Source organism: Apodemus sylvaticus, chromosome 12 (assembly GCF_947179515.1).
Source record: "Apodemus sylvaticus chromosome 12, mApoSyl1.1, whole genome shotgun sequence".
Classification (NCBI taxonomy): domain Eukaryota; kingdom Metazoa; phylum Chordata; class Mammalia; order Rodentia; family Muridae; genus Apodemus; species Apodemus sylvaticus.
The window spans coordinates 67,964,712-67,986,519 of NC_067483.1; the positions used below are offsets into that span (position 1 = coordinate 67,964,712).

Below are 21,808 nucleotides of genomic sequence, written 5' to 3' on the forward strand. Positions count from 1 at the left end.
GAAAGAGGAACACTCCTCCACTGCTGGTGGGGTTGCAAATTGGTACAACCACTCTGGAAATCAGTCTGGCGGTTCCTCCGAAAACTGGGCACCTCACTTCCAGAAGATCCTGCTATACCACTCCTGGGCATATACCCAGAGGATTCCCCACCATGTAATAAGGATACATGCTCTACTATGTTCATAGCAGCCCTATTTATAATTGCCAGATGCTGGAAAGAACCCAGGTATCCCTCAACAGAAGAGTGGATGCAAAAAATGTGGTATATCTACACAATGGAGTACTATTCAGCCATTAGAAACAATGAATTCATGAAATTCTTAGGCAAATGGATGGAGCTAGAGAACATCATACTAAGTGAGGTAACCCAGACTCAAAAGGTGAATCATGGTATGCACTCACTAATGAGTGGATATTAACCTAGAAAACTGGAATACCCAAAACATAATCCACACATCAAATGAGGTACAAGAAGAAAGGAGAAGTGGCCCCTGGTTCTGGAAAGACTCAGTGAAGCAGTATTCGGCAAAACCAGAACGGGGAAGTGGGAAGGGGTGGGTGGGAGGACAGGGGGAGAGAAGGGGGCTTGAGTGACCTTCGGGGAGTGGGGGGCTAGAAAAGGGGAAATCATTTGAAATGTAAATAAATTATATCGAATTAAAAAATTTTTTAAAAAAATTGATGGATGGATGGATGGATACTAACATGATAGATAGATAGATAGATAGATAGATAGATAGATAATAGATAGATAGATAGATAGATAGATAGACAGATCCAATGCAAAAATGACTCCTACTGATATTCTGCTACACTCATAGGTCAGTGCCTTGCTATCATCAAAGAAGTTTCCTCCTTCAGCAGATGGAAAAAAATATAGAGATCCACACAGACAGACATACAAACACACCTTGGAAAACTCAGGCCTAAGTGGGATGTCTCCATCAATTACCCAAGCAACCCTTCCTCATCTCTACCACCCATAGCTCAAAGAAACCTGCAGAGAGGGAACAAGTGTAGGACAAGATGAAGAAGACACCAAGAAAACAAAGTTCTTATGGCCTACAGAGCCTGAAGCAGCATGCACAGGTCTACCTTTATACTAACAATTTCCAGTTCAATGGTCTTCAAGGGATTCCTGACACGGAACTTTGATTCATGTGCCTTCTCTTGGGCTCTTCTATTCGTTTGTCTTGTCCAAATTGGATCTGATAGTTCTTGTTTTATTTTATTTTGTTCTGTTTTTTAAATGAATGAACTAATGAAAACCTAGACACTAGGATAAAGGCTAACAACTGAAGCATCACTTTTACCTGCCAGGTGAGTGAAAAACCAGTGTTCTCCAATTCAGTGACACTGCATATCTCACCCACCGAAGGACAGGCCTCACATTAGTGAGTTAGTGACCAACATATAAAGGACTCCACAGACATCTGAATGTGCTCTTATTTGGTTTATAGCCCATGTTTTCTTTTTCATTTTGGGTGGTGTTTTATTTTGTTTTCTTTGTTTCTTGTTGTATTTGTTTTCTGCAAAAGAACTTAAAGTTGAGTAAGTAGAGATGGGTAGAAGATCTCAGAGGAGTTGGGGGAGGGAAAGACTATCATCAAAAGATATTTAAAGTTAAAAATTCCTTCAAAAAATATAATATTTTTAAAATATCCCCAATATTTTTTCTTCTTATTTAAATTTTTATTGATATATTGTTTATTTACATTACAAATGATTTCCCCTTTTATGGGTCCCCACTCCCCGCAAGTCCCATAAGCCCTCTTTGCTCCCCCTGTTCCTCCATCTACCCCTTCCCACTTCCCTGTTCTGGAATTCCCCTATACTCTTGCACTGAGTCTTTCCAGAACCAGGGGCCACTCCTCCATTCTTTTTGGACATCATTTAATTTGTGGATTATGTCTTGGGTATTCAAAGTTTCTAGGCTAATATCCACTTATCAGTGAGTGCATACCATGATTGATCTTTTGAGACTGGGTTGCCTCACTTAGTATGGTGTTCTCCAGCTCCATCCATTTGTCTAAGAATTTCATGAATTCATTGTTTCTAATGGCTGGATAGTACTCCATTGTGTATATATACCACATTTTTTGTATCCATTCCTCCGTTGAGGGACTCCTGGGTTGTTTCCAGCTTCTGGCTACTACAAATAGGGCTGCTATGAACATAGTGGAGCATGTGTCCTTATTGCATGCTGAAGAATCCTCTGGATATATGCCCAGGAGTGGTATAACAGGGTCCTCAAGAAGTGTCATGCCCAGTTTTCTGAGGAACCACCAGACTGATTTCCAAAGTGGTTACACCATCTTGCAATCCCACCAGCAGTGGAGGAGTGTTCTTCTTTCTCCACATCCTCTCCAACACCTGCTGTCTCCTGAGTTTTTGACCTTAGCCATTCTGACTGGTGTGAGGTGAAATCTCAGGGTTGTTTTGATTTGCATTTCCCTAATGATTAATGATGTTGAACATTAATTAAGGTGTTTCTCAGCTCTCCGAAGTTCTTCATGTGAAAATTCTTTGTTTAGCTCCATACCCCACTTTTTAATGGCGTTATTTGGTTCTCTGAGTTCTATTTTCTTGAGTTCTTTGTATATATTAGATATTAGCCCTCTGTCGGATTTAGGGTTGGTGAAGATCCTTTCCCAATCTGTTGGTTGACATTTTGTCCTTTTGACAGTGTCCTTTGCCTTATAGAAACTTTGTAGTTTTATGAGGTCCCATTTGTCAATTCTTGATCTTAGAGCATAAGCTATTGGTGTTCTATTCAGGAAAATTTCCCCTGTGCCCATGTCCTTCAGGGTCTTCCCCAGTTTCTTTTCGATTAGTTTCAGTGTGTCAGGTTTTATGTGGAGGTCCTTGATCCATTTGGAGTTGAGCTTAGCACAAGGAGATAAGAATGGATCGATTCGCATTCTTCTGCATGCTGACCTCAAATTGAACCAGCACCATTTGTTGAAAAGATTATCTTTTTTCCACTGGATGCTTTCAGCTCCTTTGTCGAAGATCAAGTGACCATAGGTGTATGGGTTCATTTCTGGATCTTCATTCCCATTCCATTGATCCGCTTGCCTGATATTGTACCAATACCATGCAGTTTTTATCATTATTGCTCTGTAGTAAAGTTTAAAGTCTGGGATACTGAATCCCCCTGAAGTTCTTTTACTGTTGAAAATAGTTTTAGCTATCCTGGGTTTTTTGTTGTTCCAGATGAATTTGAGAATTGCTCTTTCTAGCTCTATGAAGAACTGGGTTGGGATTTTTATGGGGATAGCATTGAATCTCTAGATTGCCTTTGGCAAGATGGCCATTTTAACTATATTAATCCTGTCAATCCACGAGCATGGAAGATTTTTCCATTTTCTGAGATCTTCTTCAATTTCCTTCTTCAGAGAAATGAAGTTCTTGTCATATAGGTCTTTCACTTGTTTGGTTAGAGTCACCCCAAGATACTTGATGTTGTTTGTAGCTATTGTGAAGGGCGTCATTTCCCTAATTTCTTTCACAGTCTGCTTATCCTTTGAATATATAAAGGCTACTGATTTGCTTGCGTTGATTTTGTAGCCAACCACTTTGCTGAAGTTATTTATCAACTGTAGAAGTTCTCTAGTAGAGTTTTTAGGGTCACTTAATTATACAATCATATCATCTGCAAATAGTGATAGTTTGACTTCTTCCTTTCCAATTTGTATCCCTTTGACTGCCTTATGGTGGTCCTCAGGAAGTGACATGTCCAGTTTTCTGAGGAACCACCAGACTGATTTCCAAAGTGGTTGCACCATCTTGCAATCTTGGACACTTTCTCTGTGCCCTTTGGTTAGTCTGGCTAAGGGTTTATCTATCTTGTTGATTTTTTCAAAGAACCAGCTTTTAGTTATGTTGATTCTTTGTATGGTTCTCTTGGTTTCTACTTGATTGATTTCAGCCCTGAGTTTGATGATTTCCTGTCTTCTTCTCCTCCTGGGTGAATTAGCTTCTTCTTGTTCCAGGGCTTTCAGTTGTTCCTTTAATCTTCTAGTGTATGCTCTCTTGAATTTCTTTTTGGAGGCATTCAAAGCTATGAGTTTTCCTCTTAGCACTGCTTTCATTGTGTCCCATAGATTTGTGTATGTTGTGCCTTCATTTTCATTAAATTCTAAGAAATCTTTGATTTCTTTATTTCTTCCTTGACCAAGGCATCATTGAGTAGAGTATTGTTCAGTTTCCATGTGTGTGGGGGCTTTCTGTTGTTTTTACTGTTATTAAAGACCACTTTTACTCCATAGTGATCTGATAGGAGGCATGGGATTATTTCAATCTTCTTATATTTGTTGAGGTCTGTCTTGTGACCAACTATATGATTGATTTTGGAGAAGGTACCATGAGGTGCTGAGAAAAAGGTATATTCTTTTGCTTTGGGATGAAAAGTTCTCTCTCTCTCTCTCTCTCTCTCTCTCTCTATATATATATATATATATATATATATATATATATCTGTTAACTCCAATTGGTTCAAAACTTCACTTAGTTTCACTGTTTCCCTGTTTAGTTTCTGTTTTCCTGATCGGTCCATTGGTGAGAGTGGAGTGTTGAAGTAACCCATTATTATTGTGTTCGGTGCAATGTGTACTTTGAGCTTTAGTAAAGTTTCTTTTATGAATGAGGGCGCCTTTGTATTTGGGGCATAGATGTTCAGGATTGAGAGTTCTTCTTGTTGGATTTTTCCTTTGACCAGCAAGTAGTGACCTTCCATGTCTCTTTGATTACATTATGTTGAAAGTCAATTTTATCTGAAATTAGAATAGCAACTCCGGCTTGTTTCCTGGAACCATTTGCTTGTAGAATTGTCTTCCAGCCTTTTACTCTAAGGTAGTGTTTGGCTTTGACACTGAGGTGTGTTTCCTGTAAGCAGCAAAATGTAGGGTCCTGTTTACATTACCAGTCTGTTAGTCTATGTCTTTTGATTGGGGAATTGGTCCATTGATGTTAAGAGATATCAAGGAGTAGTGGTTATTGCTTCCTATCATTTTTTCTCCATCTATAGTAATTGAAAATTTCGCTGGGTATAATAGTCTCGGCTGACATTTGCGTTCTCTTAGAGTCTGCATGAGCTCCACCCAGGATCGTCTAGCTTTCATGGTCTCTGGTGAGAAATCTGGTGTAATTCTGATAGGTCTTCCTTTATATGTTACTTGCCCTTTTTCTCTTACTGCCCTAAGTATTCTTTGTTTAGTACATTTGGGGTTTTGATTATGTGACGGGAGGTATTTCTGTTCTGGTCCAGTCTGTTTGGAGTTCTGTAGGCTTCTTGTATATTCATGGGCATCTCTCTCTTTAGGTTAGGGAAGTTTTCTTCCATAATTTTATTGAAGATATTTGCTGGCCCTTTAAGTTGTAAATCTTCACTCTCATCAATGCCTATAATCTTTAGATTTGGCTTTCTAATTGTGTCCTGAATTTCCTGGATGTTTTGGGTTAAAGGTTTTTTGCATTTTGCATTTTCTTTAACTGTTGAGTCCATGGTTTCTATGGTATCTTCAGCATCTGAGATTCTTTCTTCTATCTCTTGTATTCTGTTGTTGATATTTGCGTCTATGGTCCCTGATTTCTTCCCAAGGTTTTCTATCTCCAAAGTTGTCTCCCTTTGTGCTTTCTTAGTTGTTTCTACTTCTGGTTTTAGAGCCTGGAAGTTTTTGCTCAGCTCCGCCATTTGCTTGTTTGTGTTTTCCTCTAATTCTTTAAGAGATTTTTGTGTTTCCTCTTTCATGACTTCTGCCTGTTGATCAAAGTTCTCCTGTATTTCTTTAAGTGATTTTTGTGTTTCCTCCTTATTGGCTTTTGTATTCTCCTGAATTTCTTTCAATGATTTTTGTGTTTCCCTTGTAAGGGCTTCTAATTTTTGATCCATTTTCTCCTGAATTTCTTTAAGTATGTCCTTCATGTGTTCCTGTACCAGCATCATGACCAGTGATTTTAAATCCAAATCTTGTTTTTCTGGTGTGTTTGGGTATCCAGGACTTGCTATTGTTGGAGAATTGGGTTCAGATGCTCCCATAATGCCTTTCTGTTAGTAACGTTCCTACATTTGCCTTTAGCCATCTAGTTCTCCCAGGTGTTAGATGGTCTTATTGTCACTGGCTGGTGCTTCAACCTACTGTGGATCTTTAAGGTTATCTCTGCAACACAGGATGACTGGGTTTCTTCTGGCACAGATTACTGATATGCTGCCTTCCTCTTTTGTGCCTTTGGAGCCCTTCTCAGTCTTGCCTCAAGCAATGTTATACTTAGGTTGTCAAGGTCAACCAGGTGTTCTCTGTCTGCTCTATTATGAGCGAAGATGTTGTGGTGGGGGTCACTCTCTCTGCTGATTCTCACATAGGACACAGGTCCCGTGATGGACGGGCTTGCAGATGAACCACCTATGTACTCAGTTCCCGAGTGCAGGCAGACCCCTGGTGGTTTGCACCACCAGAAATCTAAAGGTCAGAGTGATACAGTACCTAGTGACCCTTTTTTGCTGTGGCAGGCAGGGAGTATGGCCGCGGGGCCTCTCTCCTTCCCCAGCTCACTGGGCAGGACAGGCCCTGTGCCTGGTGGGCTGGCAGACAAACAGCTTATGTGCTCAGTTCCTGAGTGCAGGCAGACCCCTGGCCGTTTGCACCACCAAAGATCCCCAATATTATATGAAGTGAATGAGAATGCTCAGAGTGAATATGCACACTCTTTTAATCCCAGCATTCTGGTAAGAGAGGCTGGTAGATCTCTGAGTTTGAGAACAACCTGGTCTACAGAGTGAGTTTCAGGACAGCCAGGGTTACACAAAGAAATCCTATCATGAAAAACAAAAAATACAAACAAACAAATAAACAAAAAAAAATCAGTAATAGCTACATTTTATAGGTGCCTATTACAGAGCTGTGAAAACTCCCTGAATTCCTAGTTTCCGGAGTCATATCATTAACAAGTGATGAAGATTTTTAAAGGCTTTTAATTGCATCTATTGAAATGATTACATTATTTTTCTTTGAGTGGTGATATGGCAACATTCCAATTTATTTTCAAATGCTGACGCACACTTGCTTTCCCAAAATAAACTGCATTTAGTTATGCATTAGTCTCCTTTTTCTTATAAATCACTGATTTTGACACATTCTTACTATTGTTGGGGACTTTTAAGCTTATGTTCCCATAAGACATATATGACAGTGGTTTGTCATAATATTTTAATCTGGTTTTGGGATCAGTGTATGCTAGTGTCATAAAATTAATTCAAAATAATTACCTTCTATATTCTAAGAAAGACTGCATAACACTTAACAGTTCACCTTTTATAACTATTTGGTAGAATTTTCTAATTAGGTTTCAGGATTTCTTTATTAAGAAAAATGTTTAAAGCAGGGTTGGATATTTAGCTCAGTTCAGAGAACACCTGACTAGAATGCATAAGGCCCAGCACTGCATACTTATGCTGGCACATGTGTAATGCCCTATGCTGGCACATCTGTAATGCCCTATGCTGGCACATGTGTAATGCCCTATGCTGGCACATCTGTAATGCCCTATGCTGGCACATCTGTAAGATAGCATTTTGCAGGTGGAGGAAGGAGAATCAGAATCAATTGTTAGAATTGGCTACATTCAAGGCCACCTGGGCTAAGTGAAATACTTTCTCAAAAAAGAAAGCAAAGCCCCTCAATAAAGAAATAAAAGACAGGGCATCAAATTGGGGAGGGGAGCCATCCCACAGTTACAACTTTGACCCATAACTGTTCCTGTCTGAAAGAATTACAAGGATGGAAATGGAGCCTGAGGAAAAGAAGGTCCAGCAACAGGCCCAAAGTGGGATCCAGCTCAAGGGGAGGCCCCAAGGCATGACATTATTACTGAGGCTATGGAGCACTCACAAAAAGGGACCTAGCATGGCCGCCCTCTGGAAGACCCATCAAGAAGTTGAAAGAGTCAGATGCAGATATTTGCACCCAGGCCAATGGACAGAAGCAGCTGACCCCTGTTATTGGATTAGGGAAGGATGAAAGAAGCTGAGGAGAAGGGCAATCCTGTAGGAGGACCAGCAGTCTCAATTAATCTGGACCCTGAAATCTCTCAAACACTGGACCACCAAACAGGCAGCACACACCAGCTGATATGAGGTCCCCAACACACATACAGTAGAGGAGTGCCAGGTCTGTGTTCATTCAGAGATGATGCACCTAACCCTCAAGAGTCTGAAGGCCCCAGGGAGTTTAGAGGCCAGGTGGGGTAGGGAGTAGGGACATCCACCATCCACATGCAAACAGGAGGTGGGGAGGAGGTAAATGATGTGTAACAGTCGGAGGGTGGACAGGGGTGGGGAAATAAAATATGGAGTGTAAAAAAAATAATTAATTAATTAAGAAAAAATAAATTCAAAGATACCAGACCATAAAGGTTATTGCATTCAGGTAACTTTGGCACTCCAAATCTTTCCAGGAATTTGTTCATTTTTACCTGGCCTTCAAACTTGAGTTATGAAAAATAACTTCTGAAATGAACTTAAATAGAACCCATACAGGAAAAGCTCTAGATAGACAAACCTGGACGACATCTAGGAATCACATTTTAATTTTTATGTATTTCAGTATATCAGAAGACTGTGTATTCGGCTAGTGAAGGCCCTTTCCGGGCTTGCCTGGAGACTTGAGCTTGCCACCTGAAACATACATGAAGGAGGAAGGAGAGGACAGGACCCACAAGGTTGTCCTGTCAGCACCATATGTGCACACCCTCACACACACAACCATGCATACTAACACATTAATAAATAAGTTTATTTATAAAATTTATGTATAAATTTATTAATAAATAACTTAAAGGACATTAAATAATTTAAAGGATACTAAAATAACTCTTAATATTACAGTTTTAAATTTTCTTGTTATAAAAATCAACACTAAGCATATACAGGTAAATATTTTAATAGAAAAAAATTCTTACCATCTTCCTAACAATTCTCCCCAAGAATAGAGGATCTTCTCAGGACAATCTTTTGACACATCACCTGTTCCACTTGAGAGTTCATTATCACTCTCTACAGAAAAAAAAAATACACAGTATATAAGATATAAGTATTTTCAAATCATAAAACAAAAAGTGTGGCTATGTACCTACCAAAAGCAAGCAACTAGTGCCCAGATAAAAATTTCAAATAGTTTTATGAAAAAATTTACCCCTTGTCCCTAGAGGCCTTGCAGGTGTGGCTGCTGTGTCACATGTGCATCAGTAGGTGGAAGAGAGGAGAGAGGCTATGTCTCCCCTCAGTGTTTTGACCAATGAACTTCTAAATAATTTAGTAGCCTAACATTCCCTGAAAAAAGCCACCCTGAAATGACCACCAGTCCAGTGCCAGAGGGCCCAGACAGGGAGCTATTCTAGATGACCATCAGTCCAGCACCAGGCAGGCATGGGAGGGCAGATCATGCCCCAGATGACCCCTGTCTGGAGCCCAATACGTAATGCATGAGTAGGGCATAGCACTCCTGAGACCACTTCTCACAATGACCCCAGACACTCAGAAACCCTGGGTGCCTCTAAGAGGAGCAAGTAAGTAGTGGAAGGATGTGATCAAAATGAAGACAGGCAACCTGAAGACTCAAGGGTAAAGATGTGAGTAGCCAGTGATGCCACTTGCAACCATGGTCTGGGTCGGTGACCCTGCAGCAGAAGAGGTCTATTACCATCAACGGCTAGGAGGATGTCCTTGGTCTGGGCTACCACCCAGGGGCATATTAATGTCTGAGGGCTGTGCAGAACTGGCCCAACCCCTCACCAGGGCTGAGTTGGTCCTGGGGGCATGAGAGCAAGAGCATTGTCTCTGCCTCTCACCTACTGCGGCACTCGGGAGAGCAGGCCCTGCACCTCACCTGGGCAGCACAGCAAAACTGACTTGATGTCAGGAGACTGGGAGAGCTAGCCCCTCACCTTGGATGCTGCAGCAGCAGGGCAAGGGAGAGGTGCTCTATGCAACAGGAAGGAGAGCTAAAGATTATGCAGCAGGCAAAAATGTACATCTGATAAAAGTGCTGAGAAGAGGCGACTGCTGAGTGCTCGGACCTAATCTTTAGCACGCATACTCCAACCTGGCTAAGGAAACAGGAGTGAAGAAAGAATGGAGGAAGAATGTAAGAGCTGGAGAGGTGGAGGAATGCTGGGAAAGCTGTTTTCTGGACACCCTTTCCTCCCCAAGAAACCTCCCCCTTAGAAACTCTGACTAAGATAATGTGGAATGAGCCAACCAAGGAGGCAACAAACGTTCCCCAAGATACGTAGGAGTAAGAGAGATTTTTGCATAATAATTCTTGTTATAAAAATAAAGCTTAGGCCGGGCGGTGGTGGCGCATGTCTGTAATCCCAGCACTATGGGAGGCAGAGGCAGGCAGATTTCTAAGTTCAAGGCCAGCCTGATCTACAGAGTGAGTTCCAGGACAGCCAGGACTATACAGAAAAAACCTGTCTCGAGAAAAAAAAAAAATCCCAAAATAAAGCTTATAAAAGATAAGATTTAAAAACAATGGTTGTTTAATAAACGATAAAAACTGCACCTCCATGCATTCATATGCAAGAATGTACCTTAACACTGGCAACCAAACTCTGTAACATGGGAGTCACACAGGTGATACTGGTTTTAAAGATATGAGGGGATTGTAGAGGACAGCTGAGGATTGCCAGTGTGTGTCAGGGCTGGAGTTCTTAAAGAGAGTGTAGTTTCAATGGGGGACCCTAGGAGTTTTGGAGATGCTGGGACCATGTGTTAATCAGAAATACCAGTAATAAAATGGAACTGGCTGGGACCAAGAAGACAAGTAATTTAAGCCCTAGAAGATTAGAAATGATTTCTAGATGTTGAGCATTGAACTGTTTGCACTGTTGGGAGCTTGGTTTAACTCTATACAAATTGTGGGTGTGCTCTACTTTTTTCCTTCTTGAAGTAAAAAGTTATCTTATTTTTGATATTGCAGGATCACTCAGTTGAGAGATTTTAAACAGATTTAAATGGAAATTTTCTAGTTTGACAGAAAATTTAAATAAAAAAATATTTTTTTAAATATTTTTATTTTCTATATTCTTTGTTTACATTCCAAATGATTTCCCCTTTCCCAGATCCCCCCTCCCCATATGTCCCATAAACCTTCTTCTCTCCATCCCTTCTCCAATCACCTCCCTCCTTTTTCTCTGTCCTTATATTCCCTTCCAATGCTAGATCCATCCTTTCCAGGATCAGGACCCTCTCCATACTTCTTCATGGGAGTCATTTGTTATGCAATTTGTGCCTTGGGTATTCAGGGCTTCTGGGCTAATTAATATCCACTTATCAGAGATTGCATTCCATGTGTATTCTTTTGTGAATGGGTTACCTCACTTAGGATGATATTTTCCAGATCAAACCATTTGCCTAAAAATTTTGTGAATTCATTGTTTCTAATTGCTGAGTAGTATTTCATTGTGTAAATATACCACATTTTCTGTATCCATTCCTCCTTTGAGGGGCATCTGGGTTCTTTCCAACTTCTGGCTATTATAAACATGGCTGCTATGAACATAATGGAGCATGTGTCTTTATTGCATGCCGGGGAATCCTTTGGGTATATGCCCAGGAGAGGTATAGCAGGGAAAAATATTTTTAAAGAAGAGCTTTTAAAAGTATTTAAATGTATAAGGCTATGAGATTTTTAAATTTATGTTTTATTATGACATTTTTATTATTACATAATCTTGATAAATAGATAAATAACATGCTAAGGATTTAGGGCCACAGCTGTGAATACCAAACACTATAGCACCAGAGGCTGGGGCACTCCTATGACACAGCGAGACAACAGCATGAGTCTGACAAAGGCCTTGGAGCAGCTCTCCTCAACCTGTGGGCTATGACCCTTCAGGAATCAAAAGACACTTTCACTGGGGTAGCCAAGTGTACATGACAAATATTCACCTTGTTAAAACAGAATTCAACTTGTGAATAGCAATGAGAATGATTGCCGTCAGGGGTCCCCACAACATAGATACTCCATACTAAGAATCTGTAACACTATAAAGTTTGAGAACCACTGGCCTAGAGAATGGTTCTCTTTATCTAAGGTCTATTCAAGCTTAAGAATGTATGTCTAGTTTCATTGTATTCTATAAAATGATCGGGACAGTTTCTAGTCTCTCTATGGACTGTGTTTATGAGTTAAAGTTTTGTTTTGATACTAAAAAAGCTTCAATTCAGAAATTGTTATATTTTTAAGGCTAAAACCAGCAGGAATAAAGTTATATATTTCTAATCTCATAGAAGCTACAAATTTATTGTAAACTATTAAAGATAATTAATAACACATGCAAGTTAATGTTCAATCATGTTATAAATGATCAAATTCTGTAATGTGTTCAGAACCATATTCACAGTCATAATAAATACTGTTTAGAATTAATTGCAGAAATAAATCTTTTTCAGCCTCCTGTATGTGTTACAAGGTTAATCCTAAAGTAAATAATTAAAACAAGAAAGTTTGTTTAGGTCAGATATACTTTATATACAATGGTCTTCAAAGTTCTCAAGGATCTGCTGAATGCTGCTCTGAATGCTGCTCTAGAACCTCTGCCTCAAACCAAGATGCAGACCCAGGACCCTGGGATGGCCATCTAGGTAATAGGTAAATCTCTATGACATAGGCCATTCAATTTATACTTCCTGTTATAAATTATCCTTCTCAGATCTCTGATGTCACTGACTACTAGCTTTGTCAGCTTGACAGTAGCAAGCAACCATGCTTTTCCCAAGGCCACAGCTACCATGCTAGTTCATATCTTATATAAAGCCCAGGTCTTGCTCTTTTCTAGCTCTACTGGGTCTCCTGACTATTCTAAGTAATAACTCTCCATGTCTCTGGTAATGATTAGGTGGGAAGAAAAAGGTTCAAAATCTACGCAAGTTCTAAGGGTCTCAAAAAGTGCTCTAAGGTTCACAAAGGTCTGAGGATATTACAACTTTAGTTTTGAGGGTCATGATCTAGGATATGTTAAAAATGTAAAATGTTTCAGATTTCTTTCCCCTTCTATGCTATTGTAACACTATTATTTCAAAAGTTCAGGGTTTTAACATTGATCAATGGCATTCTGATAAACTTGCAGAACACTAATTGCTATTATCAGTCACAAATACAATATTTTAATTTCCTTTGGTTGCCTTCTAAGTTTAGACTTAAAGGTGCTTTTTATTGGGGTAAAGATACCTCTGCCCAATCTGCATATCTGACTCTCTGGGGAAAAAATGTGCATGCTTTTTAACTGAAAGTCATAGCTTTTGCTATAAGACTCGAAGGCATGAGTCTACTCCAGCGGGGTTCTAAACACCTGTTATTTATTTATTTATATGTGTACACTGACACTGTCTTCAGACACACAAGAAGAGGGCGTCAGATCCCATTACAGATAGTTGTGAGCCACCATGCCTTTGCTGGGAATTGAACTCAGGACCTCTAGAAGAGCAGTCAGTGCTCTTAACCACTGAGCCATCTCTCCAGCCCCTCTTTTTCTACAATGTGAATTTCAGTATAATTGCAGTATCAATAATATAGCTAAAGCCTTTATCTCTTTTGTAAACTAAAAATTCATGTAAGCTTCAGGAAGTCAAGGGAGTCTTAAGACTTGGATCCACCACTCATAGGACAAGAGACTCAAGATAAGTACAGCTTAAGTTTCCCCATCTGCCTATTTCTGAGGGTGGGATCTCTCTCCTGGCCTTGGGACTCCTCCCCGCCCCTAATCTCTAGGACTATGGGCCTGAAAGTTCCAAATTTAAGATCTTCCTTTAAGTTCCTGAACTTTACCTTCTTTACCTACTCTATATCTGTCTCAGCAGATTTCCACTTGGTTGACAGATACCATTCAAGAATCATGGACTACAAATGATTACAAGCTCTGGACATGCTGAGGCTGATGTGGACCAGTCCAGCAGATGTGATTGCTCCCTGTCTCTTCAGCTGGGTCAGGGAACCAGATGCTTCTGGTGAATGCCCCATTGCCTGAATTCCCTCCCAACCTTGTCTAGCATTCTAGTTTTCCTGGGTTTTGACCAATGTCCTAGTTCCAGCAGGAAGTAGTTAACAGAAGAGAGCTCATCTGTCAACAGCCTAGATCAAGTGGAAGCTCCCTGACATAAGGGGAAAAAATGGCTACCTATTGTGCCTACTGATATACCAAGAAAGGTATCTAATAAAATCAAATAGACCCAGATTTATTAATAGGTAGACTCGTTAGCTGAAATAGTTCTACAACGTGATAGGCCACTCAACCTGCTTTATACAGAATAAGTATGTATTTTGTATGGCTTTAAAAGAAAATTGCTGTTTCTATGCAAACCACTCAAGAATCATTAGAGATAATCTGGCTATACTGAAGAAAGGGAACCTAAGATAAATAAATGATTAGTGCCCATTTTCATTCCCAGGCTCCTCCTAGATCATCACAGGGCCTTTGATCCTTCTGATTCTGTTAATTACTGTTGGCTCTTGCATCATTAATGCCTTAACTAGATGGTAATTCCTATCTGGGTACAGTTAAGTTGATGGTTATTAGATCCCCATATACACAAGTACCCATCACAGAGCCAAAGATTCGACGCAGGATACAACTCAAGGTAATATGAGACCAAAACAGTAAAAATAAATCTTACAGTTCTGTTTGCAGTTAAGTTCCTGTTTATCCTATGATGGTTTAACATATCTGCACCAGATGTGCTTTATCACATGTGGGTGGGGTAGGTGGGCCTGTAATACATCAAGATGTACACTTGTCCTGACTAAATGTAGGCAGGAAATACACAGACAGGAAGTCTGTCCATAAGGACATATGCTTACCCCAATTGAAACTGATGGCAAACATAGTGATTGGATGGTTTTGTCTTTTTAAGCCCCTGTACCAGTAAGAGTCCATCACCTGGCCAGGATTTAATTAAACCTTGTTTCAAATTTGGCTTTAAATTGTGGTGATGATGGTGATGGTGATGGTGGTGGTGGTGGTGGTGATGGTGGTGGTGGTGGTGGTGGTGGTGGTGGTGGTGGTGGTCTTATTCTCAAGCAGTGAGATTAATACTATATGTGTGGTTTAATGATCCTACAAAGATTTTTAAGACAGGACCAAGTAAATTTGAAATCAGTCTTAAAGTTCTCTGCAGAGTTAGAGTTTTCTGAGAGGATATGTTGAATTTAAGGAGTAGGATACAACATGCTTAACTTCACAATTTTCCACAAACACATTTCAGTTTCTGTGCAGTATGTCTGTCTACTACAAAAAAACAGGGTAAATTAGTGTAGTCCAAGAAGTTTCAGATCCATGCAACCAGAGAGTACTTTCTCAAATTTAAGCATACCTGAAATAGAAATAGTGTCTCAATCTCAAAACATAGAAAAATAATTAAGAGAAAATATTTACAAAGTACTAAACACAGAGCCTGGTACACCATAGCACTAAAGTGTTAGCTGCCCATTTTCATAGATGTTGCAACTGAATCTCTAGTTTTCTGCCTATAACTTCAAAGTACCTGGAAAAGCATTTTAAGTTTCTTTTCACTCTTATTTTTCATGGAAGTACAGGAGCCACTTGTGCAGGACCAAGAGCTGATCAAGCTAAATTTTTACATCAAACACAATAAATAGTATGATTCTTCAATTGAGCTAATTAAGAGTCCTCTTCTAACTATGTCCACACCCTGTTTTGGAGAAAGAAGAAACTATTTCTGGCAACAAGGAATTTCCTACTCATGACAGGAAACTTTCAGAACTAAATATTATAAAAAGAGCATATACACAAATACATAATTATACTATACATAAAAATATATATTCATATAAAACACCAACATACATATATAAATGTTAATTGAAAATAAATTATATTAGGACCAAAAGAATATAAAATGTCACCTTTTTCTTTGCTTTGTCTTAAATTGAGGTCTCTCATGACACAGCCCAGGCTAATCTTTGGATTATAAGTTTTACTCAGATCTGAACTGTAATGATGGTGTGGCAAGATATACCCAATACTGACATACATATTATGTGGGTAAACAACCTATTTCTGCTTGTATTTAAGATCTCTTCTAAAGGTGAAAATATATTCTTCATACTATAAATCTGGTCAAGAAACTATAGTTGGGGAACTCACATTCACAAGGGGTGAACCTATTCTTTTTCTGTCAAATGGACAAAGTATCATACTGACCTCTAAATTTATAGCTTTCTACCTATAAATTAGTGTACATCTCATATTCTATAGATTTCATTGTGCACTGGACAGTGGTTAACATAGAAATTCACATAGAATAAGTGTAATGGAATATTCAGTCATGAATGGGACCTCTATGTCAAACTGCTCCCAATGCTTGCGGACTATCATGAAAGAAGTAGTAGAAAGGTTTTAAGAACCAGAAGCTGAAAAAACCTGAAATGAAACCTAATCCTCTGGACATAGCAGGATGACTGTACTCATAAACTCAGAGCATCTGTGGTCACCTACCCAAGACATACACAAGGTCAAGCTAGTCAACATGCTAGCATGGATGAAGGAGGGGCTCACAAGCCTACTTCTAACTGAGGAGCTATGGACAGTTTATGGCTCATCTGGGAGGGAAGGTTAGTTTTCTTTAATGGTGTGTCCGCTGATAGGTCTCCTACACTCCAGTGGATGGCCCACACTCAGAATAATACTGAACACACAGACTGGGACTTTATAGCTTATTGAAATTTTAAAAAAGTAAAGCACATGACATTGGGGATTAGAGAGATGAGGAAGGATATAAGAAAAGCAGGAGAGAAAGTAGGAGTGGATATGATTCACATTTTTTTCTACGAAAATCTCAAAAATTAATAAAAATATTTGCTAAAGTTTCTCTGAGATAAGAGAGGAGTGTAAAGTCTGGAGGAAATGGACTCTACTTCGACAGAAATTGATGGGTATGCAACAGTAATAGGCAACAGAAAGAGATTGGAGCATTCTTTAATATAAAATACCTAAAAGACTTTACTATTCAAAGAGTTCAATAAACACAACTATGAAAGTAGTATAAAACTGATTTTGTGAGTGAAATTTAAGATATGAGCTGAGAGGGTGAAGGTTAATAATACAGAAAGAGAAGAAAGAGAAGGAGGAAGAATAAACAACAGTGAGGATATTTTAAAAGGACACAGAAAAACAGATTATCTTATGCTTACTTGAATATATATAATGCACATATATATACATGTGCATATATAATTTGAATGAAGTTACATCACTAGGGTAATAATGCTCCCAACAAGAGTTACAGACAATCCATTAGAAACACTAAAACCAAGCAAGGTCCCTTCAAGCTGCTGGTGAGTAGAATTAAAGAGACCCCCCCCCCAAATAATATATGCTATTGCTGCTGTCCTTGGTTGCCTCCCAGAACTTGAAGGTAAGAACCTAATATTGAATACATCACACATTTCAGCCACAGAACTAGGGAATGGTTGAGCTGGAAATGACAAGGAAGTTTCCTCCTTGAGAAGTGGCTCTCATAAGATGCTATGCACCCTGCCAAGGTAAAGGTTACCAACAGTCCTGCTCAGATCTAAAGCAGATGAACCACAGCAATGACCAACACAGCAGGATAACCCCAAGGGTACAAAAGTCACATATCTTTAAAGTAACTAACTGCTGTCCACTTGAACTTAAGGTGCACTCAATAGAAAGTAACATGTCTGTTATCATAAGTCTAGCCAGCTACCCATTCCTGCAAAGATCATAGACCCTAGAGGACAATATACTATTGTCACTTACTTAACCCAATATATTTCCTAACTGCATTCTAAACACTTATCCTGATACCCATAGTGACAGTAGTTCTTACAGCTCACTGAAGAAGCCTCTTGTAGAGCAAACAGAAACATTACAGAAAACAGCTGACAATGGGTTACCCAATCCTAAATGATATATCTACAACACAACTCTGATGGTTAAGGCTCAGTGAACATCATATAAGAGAGGGCCGAAAAACTGTAATTGCCAGAAGACTATGGCATCCACGGATAGTTTGCTATATATGCCAGGGAAACTGCCCCCATGAAATCTCAACAATATAGCTACTTAAACAAGAACTTCACAATGATAATAGTTGGCCATTATGGATGGAGAAAAAAAAATCTCACAAGGCTATAACGCTACATGAACAGGTATAGACAATTAATAGTTGCTCAGAAATGTAGTCAATTTTCTATGGGGATAAGTCCTAACCTTTGACAGATTATGTGATTGCCAAGTGGTAAACAAATACATATATAAACAACACTAAACAGACTCAGCAAACTGTATTTATGCATTGTATATGTGCATGTGTGTTACAATAAATTGAGTTCATGAATTTGAAAGTATAAGAGGAACATGGAACAAGGTACAGAAAGAAGAGTGAGACTGGAAATTATACAAATACAATACTCACGTATGCAAGTCAAAAATAAGAAAGAGAAAAATAAGATAGTAAGATCTGAGCTGAAAAACAAATTGAATCAGAAATAGAAAGATTTGAGGAAAAAAAGTACCATTTTAGTGAATCAGCTAGGTATTCTTGAAATCACATAAAACAACAATTAGTCCACTGTGTAATGGTCTGCAAATCTGCCTCTGTAGACAAGGTTCCTATCTAAGGGACTGTCTTCCAGTCCTCATGGAATTCTTCACTCCGTGAAAGTATTTGACAACTAATGAGCTCTGAATAATCTCTGATGGGTAGAATTAAAAAATCAGCATTTTTAGCTATAACAATTTATATCAATTGCCTTCTTGATATTTCCATTTGGAAACTCCTAATTTAAAAACAAAACTCTCAATTTTCTTCTCATACTGATATTTTCCCATTTTTTCCATATTCAGAAGTTACATATCACATCCCTAACTCAGTTAAATTATCCCCCAAGCCTATTGTTAGAGTGGTATTTAAAACCATAAATCTAACCTGTGCTTTCCCTAGCTTAAAACTCTTTCAGAGTTTGGAAGTACATGTGAACTGCAAGCAACAGCACTGCTCCTGGCTGTGGCCTACAGAATGTCCCGCCCGAAGCTGGTGACCACCATTCACTCCCTCCACTGCCCCTACTCTGAAACCACCCGCCTTCCTCTATCACCTTTAAACACTCCATGCAGTTTTGCCTTTGAGCCTCTGCCCTGTTCTCTCCTGAAATGTTCTCTCACCCTCTTATGCATGACTTCCTCCTGTCACTCAGATTGCAATTTAAAAGCCACCTCCTCTGAGAAACTTTTTGATGAACACCCAAGCTAAAATAGATACTGAGACACACTACCAATGAACTGACTTTAATTGTCTGAATGGAACATTAGTTCTTGATATTTCATCATATCATCATACTCCCACTGAAAAAGCAGAATTATTTGTGTCAGGAGATTCAAGCTCATTCCCAGAGTTCAGAGTTGCAGAGTCCTTTCTGCAAGGACTCACAGGATTCTGAACAGTCAATCACACAGCTAAGATTTACTACAGTGAACAGACAGATACAAAGCAAAATCACCACAGTACTAGTTTTAAGAATTTATGGGGGGGGGGGAATTTAAAAAGCTCACATCTGCATCTAAAAGTCCACTCCCAACAAAGACACACAGAACATAATTATCCAACAATGAATCATTTATATGTACAGTGTGCTGTCTATAGTATTTTTAAGATTTATTTTAGCACTTATTTTTGCATTTGTGTGTGTTTTGTCTGCTCACTTCTGAGGGTGTTTAAAGAAGTCCAAGGAGAAGTCAGATCCCCTAGAGGTGGAGCTGGGTGGGAGACGCCTGATATGAGTACTGAGAACAGAACTTCTGGTCCTTTCCAAGGCAGCAAGAATTTTTTTAATTTAAAAAAAAATCATACATTATGATACTTCCTCATGTCCCAACTATTCTTAGATTCTTTTCACATCCCTATCCACTGAATTTTATGTTTTCTCTCACACATACTTTTCAAACAAAACAAAACAAAAAATAAGAAACAAAAACAAAAAAGATGTAAAAAACAAACCACAAAATGAAAATCAAATCAAGCAAGCAAAAGACAAAAATAAAACAAAATGACCAAAGAAAGCAAAAAGAAAGGAAAAGCCCACAAAAGTGCCATTGAGGTAATTTTGTTGGCCAGCTCCTCCCGCACGAGGCCTGTCCTGGAGTGTGGTTGGTACACCCAGAGACATTCCACTGGAGAAAACCGATTTCTCCCTTCGCCAGCAGGTTATCAAGTGCAGACAGCTCTTGGTTAGGGGTGGGACTTGATGCCCACATCCCTCTCAATACTCACAACCAAGAGCAAAAGAACAGTAAGCCTCTTAACTGATGAGCCATCTCTCCAGTCCCAGTGTCTACAGTTTCTGCTGGGGTTGATCTCTGCCCAACACATACCCACATTCCACAGTCAGGGGAAGAAAGGTGTTTGGTATAAACTGTACTGTTAGCTCAAACATTTCGAGTTCAGAGAACTACCTTAGCACTTACAGAATAATGAAAATCCTCTCAAAATCTCGATTCTCTGAGACCAGTCAAAGGACGCTTTCACAAGCGGGCATCTCCAAAACAGCAGTCTGAAACCTGCTATATTAACTCCTTTATAAACACTTATTTGTTACTGCAGCACCTATACTATTATTAGCAGAGCGACAAAGCCAAAGCGATGTTGTTTCCTAAACCTAACTTTCAAAAATATTTGTAATCATTAAGCAAACATTTACTTAGCACTTATCACAACTCAGCAATGGGAACTCAAAAAGGAATAAAATACCATCTGCCCCTTAGGAACTCGTACACTAAAGCGAGAGAGATGAATAAACAAGGGCTGTATTTATAACACATCATTTAAAAAATCATTACCCTGGTATGTTTTTAAAAATGATTAACACAAGATGGTGGGAGGTTAACCCTGTCTCCATTGTAAGGAAAAACCGACTAGAAAAATAGAAGATGAAGAGATCACTTTTGCTAGAGGTCTCTGAGGAAGGATCCTCATGCTAAGAGGGGAAAATGCAGAAGCCTGCAGCACAGGTGCCTTCACCTTCCAGCTGAGTGGCACTGACAAAGTCCATAGGATATAGCAAGCGCAGCGTGACCTCATTACAAACCCTCAATCTGGCTCCAGCTGGCTCCAGTTAACTCTTCACAGGTCATCTTTATAAAGTAGTCACGCTCTTGCACCGTCACTTAATCTCAGGGTCTCAGTTTCCAGAAACTTAAATGAAATGGTTGGATATAACTAAATTCAAGCATTATACATTGATGGAATATAAATAAAATAACATCTAAGTTGTTACCAGTCTTCTAGTTATAAATATTGAATGGTTTCAGCTTACTAACACTGCCCTGAATGTGACAGACTGTATATATAAAGAGAACCTGCTCTCCTGAGTATCTTCATTTGACACTTACCTCCCCAAGCCTGCAGACAGGCATATACTAGGGACTCATAGTTGCTATCAGCAATTTCTACCTCCGACTCAAACCCCAGGATGAGGTTGATTATGGGTAAAAATTTTGCCTTATCCAGCTTCCACAAAAATGAGGCAAGCATATGAGAAAGAAAAATTAAGCAAGACCTAAGAAAAGGTTTTATCAAGAAAAATGTTACAATATGTGAATAAGCTTCAATCTACTTTCCTGAGAGAAAAAAAGGTAAAATGCTACCTCATGGTGCTGTGAGAAGCAAATTAATAATTCAAAGAATAAGTATTTCATACATATTTGTCATTATTATTAATAACTAAAAAGTAGAATTAACTGCTTTGTGAATCAGCTAATCTGTTT

At 39.1% G+C, this 21,808-nt stretch overlaps 1 protein-coding gene and 1 non-coding gene across 11 annotated transcripts in view; one reads left to right on the plus strand and one right to left on the minus strand.

Moving 5' to 3' along the window:
* Rabgap1l (RAB GTPase activating protein 1 like) overlaps nt 1-21,808 on the minus strand; it is a 622,756-nt gene that overhangs the window by 421,750 nt on the left and 179,198 nt on the right. For all 10 annotated transcript variants that reach the window (XM_052199889.1, XM_052199890.1, XM_052199896.1 and 7 more), the window contains one exon: nt 8,960-9,053. In XM_052199889.1, the coding sequence (XP_052055849.1) occupies nt 8,960-9,053 (94 nt within the window). The remainder of the gene's footprint in view (nt 1-8,959; nt 9,054-21,808) is intronic.
* Nucleotides 9,195-9,327, plus strand: LOC127697952 (small nucleolar RNA SNORA17). The gene has a single exon (XR_007980619.1). It is a non-coding gene; the product is annotated as a small nucleolar RNA SNORA17 (small nucleolar RNA).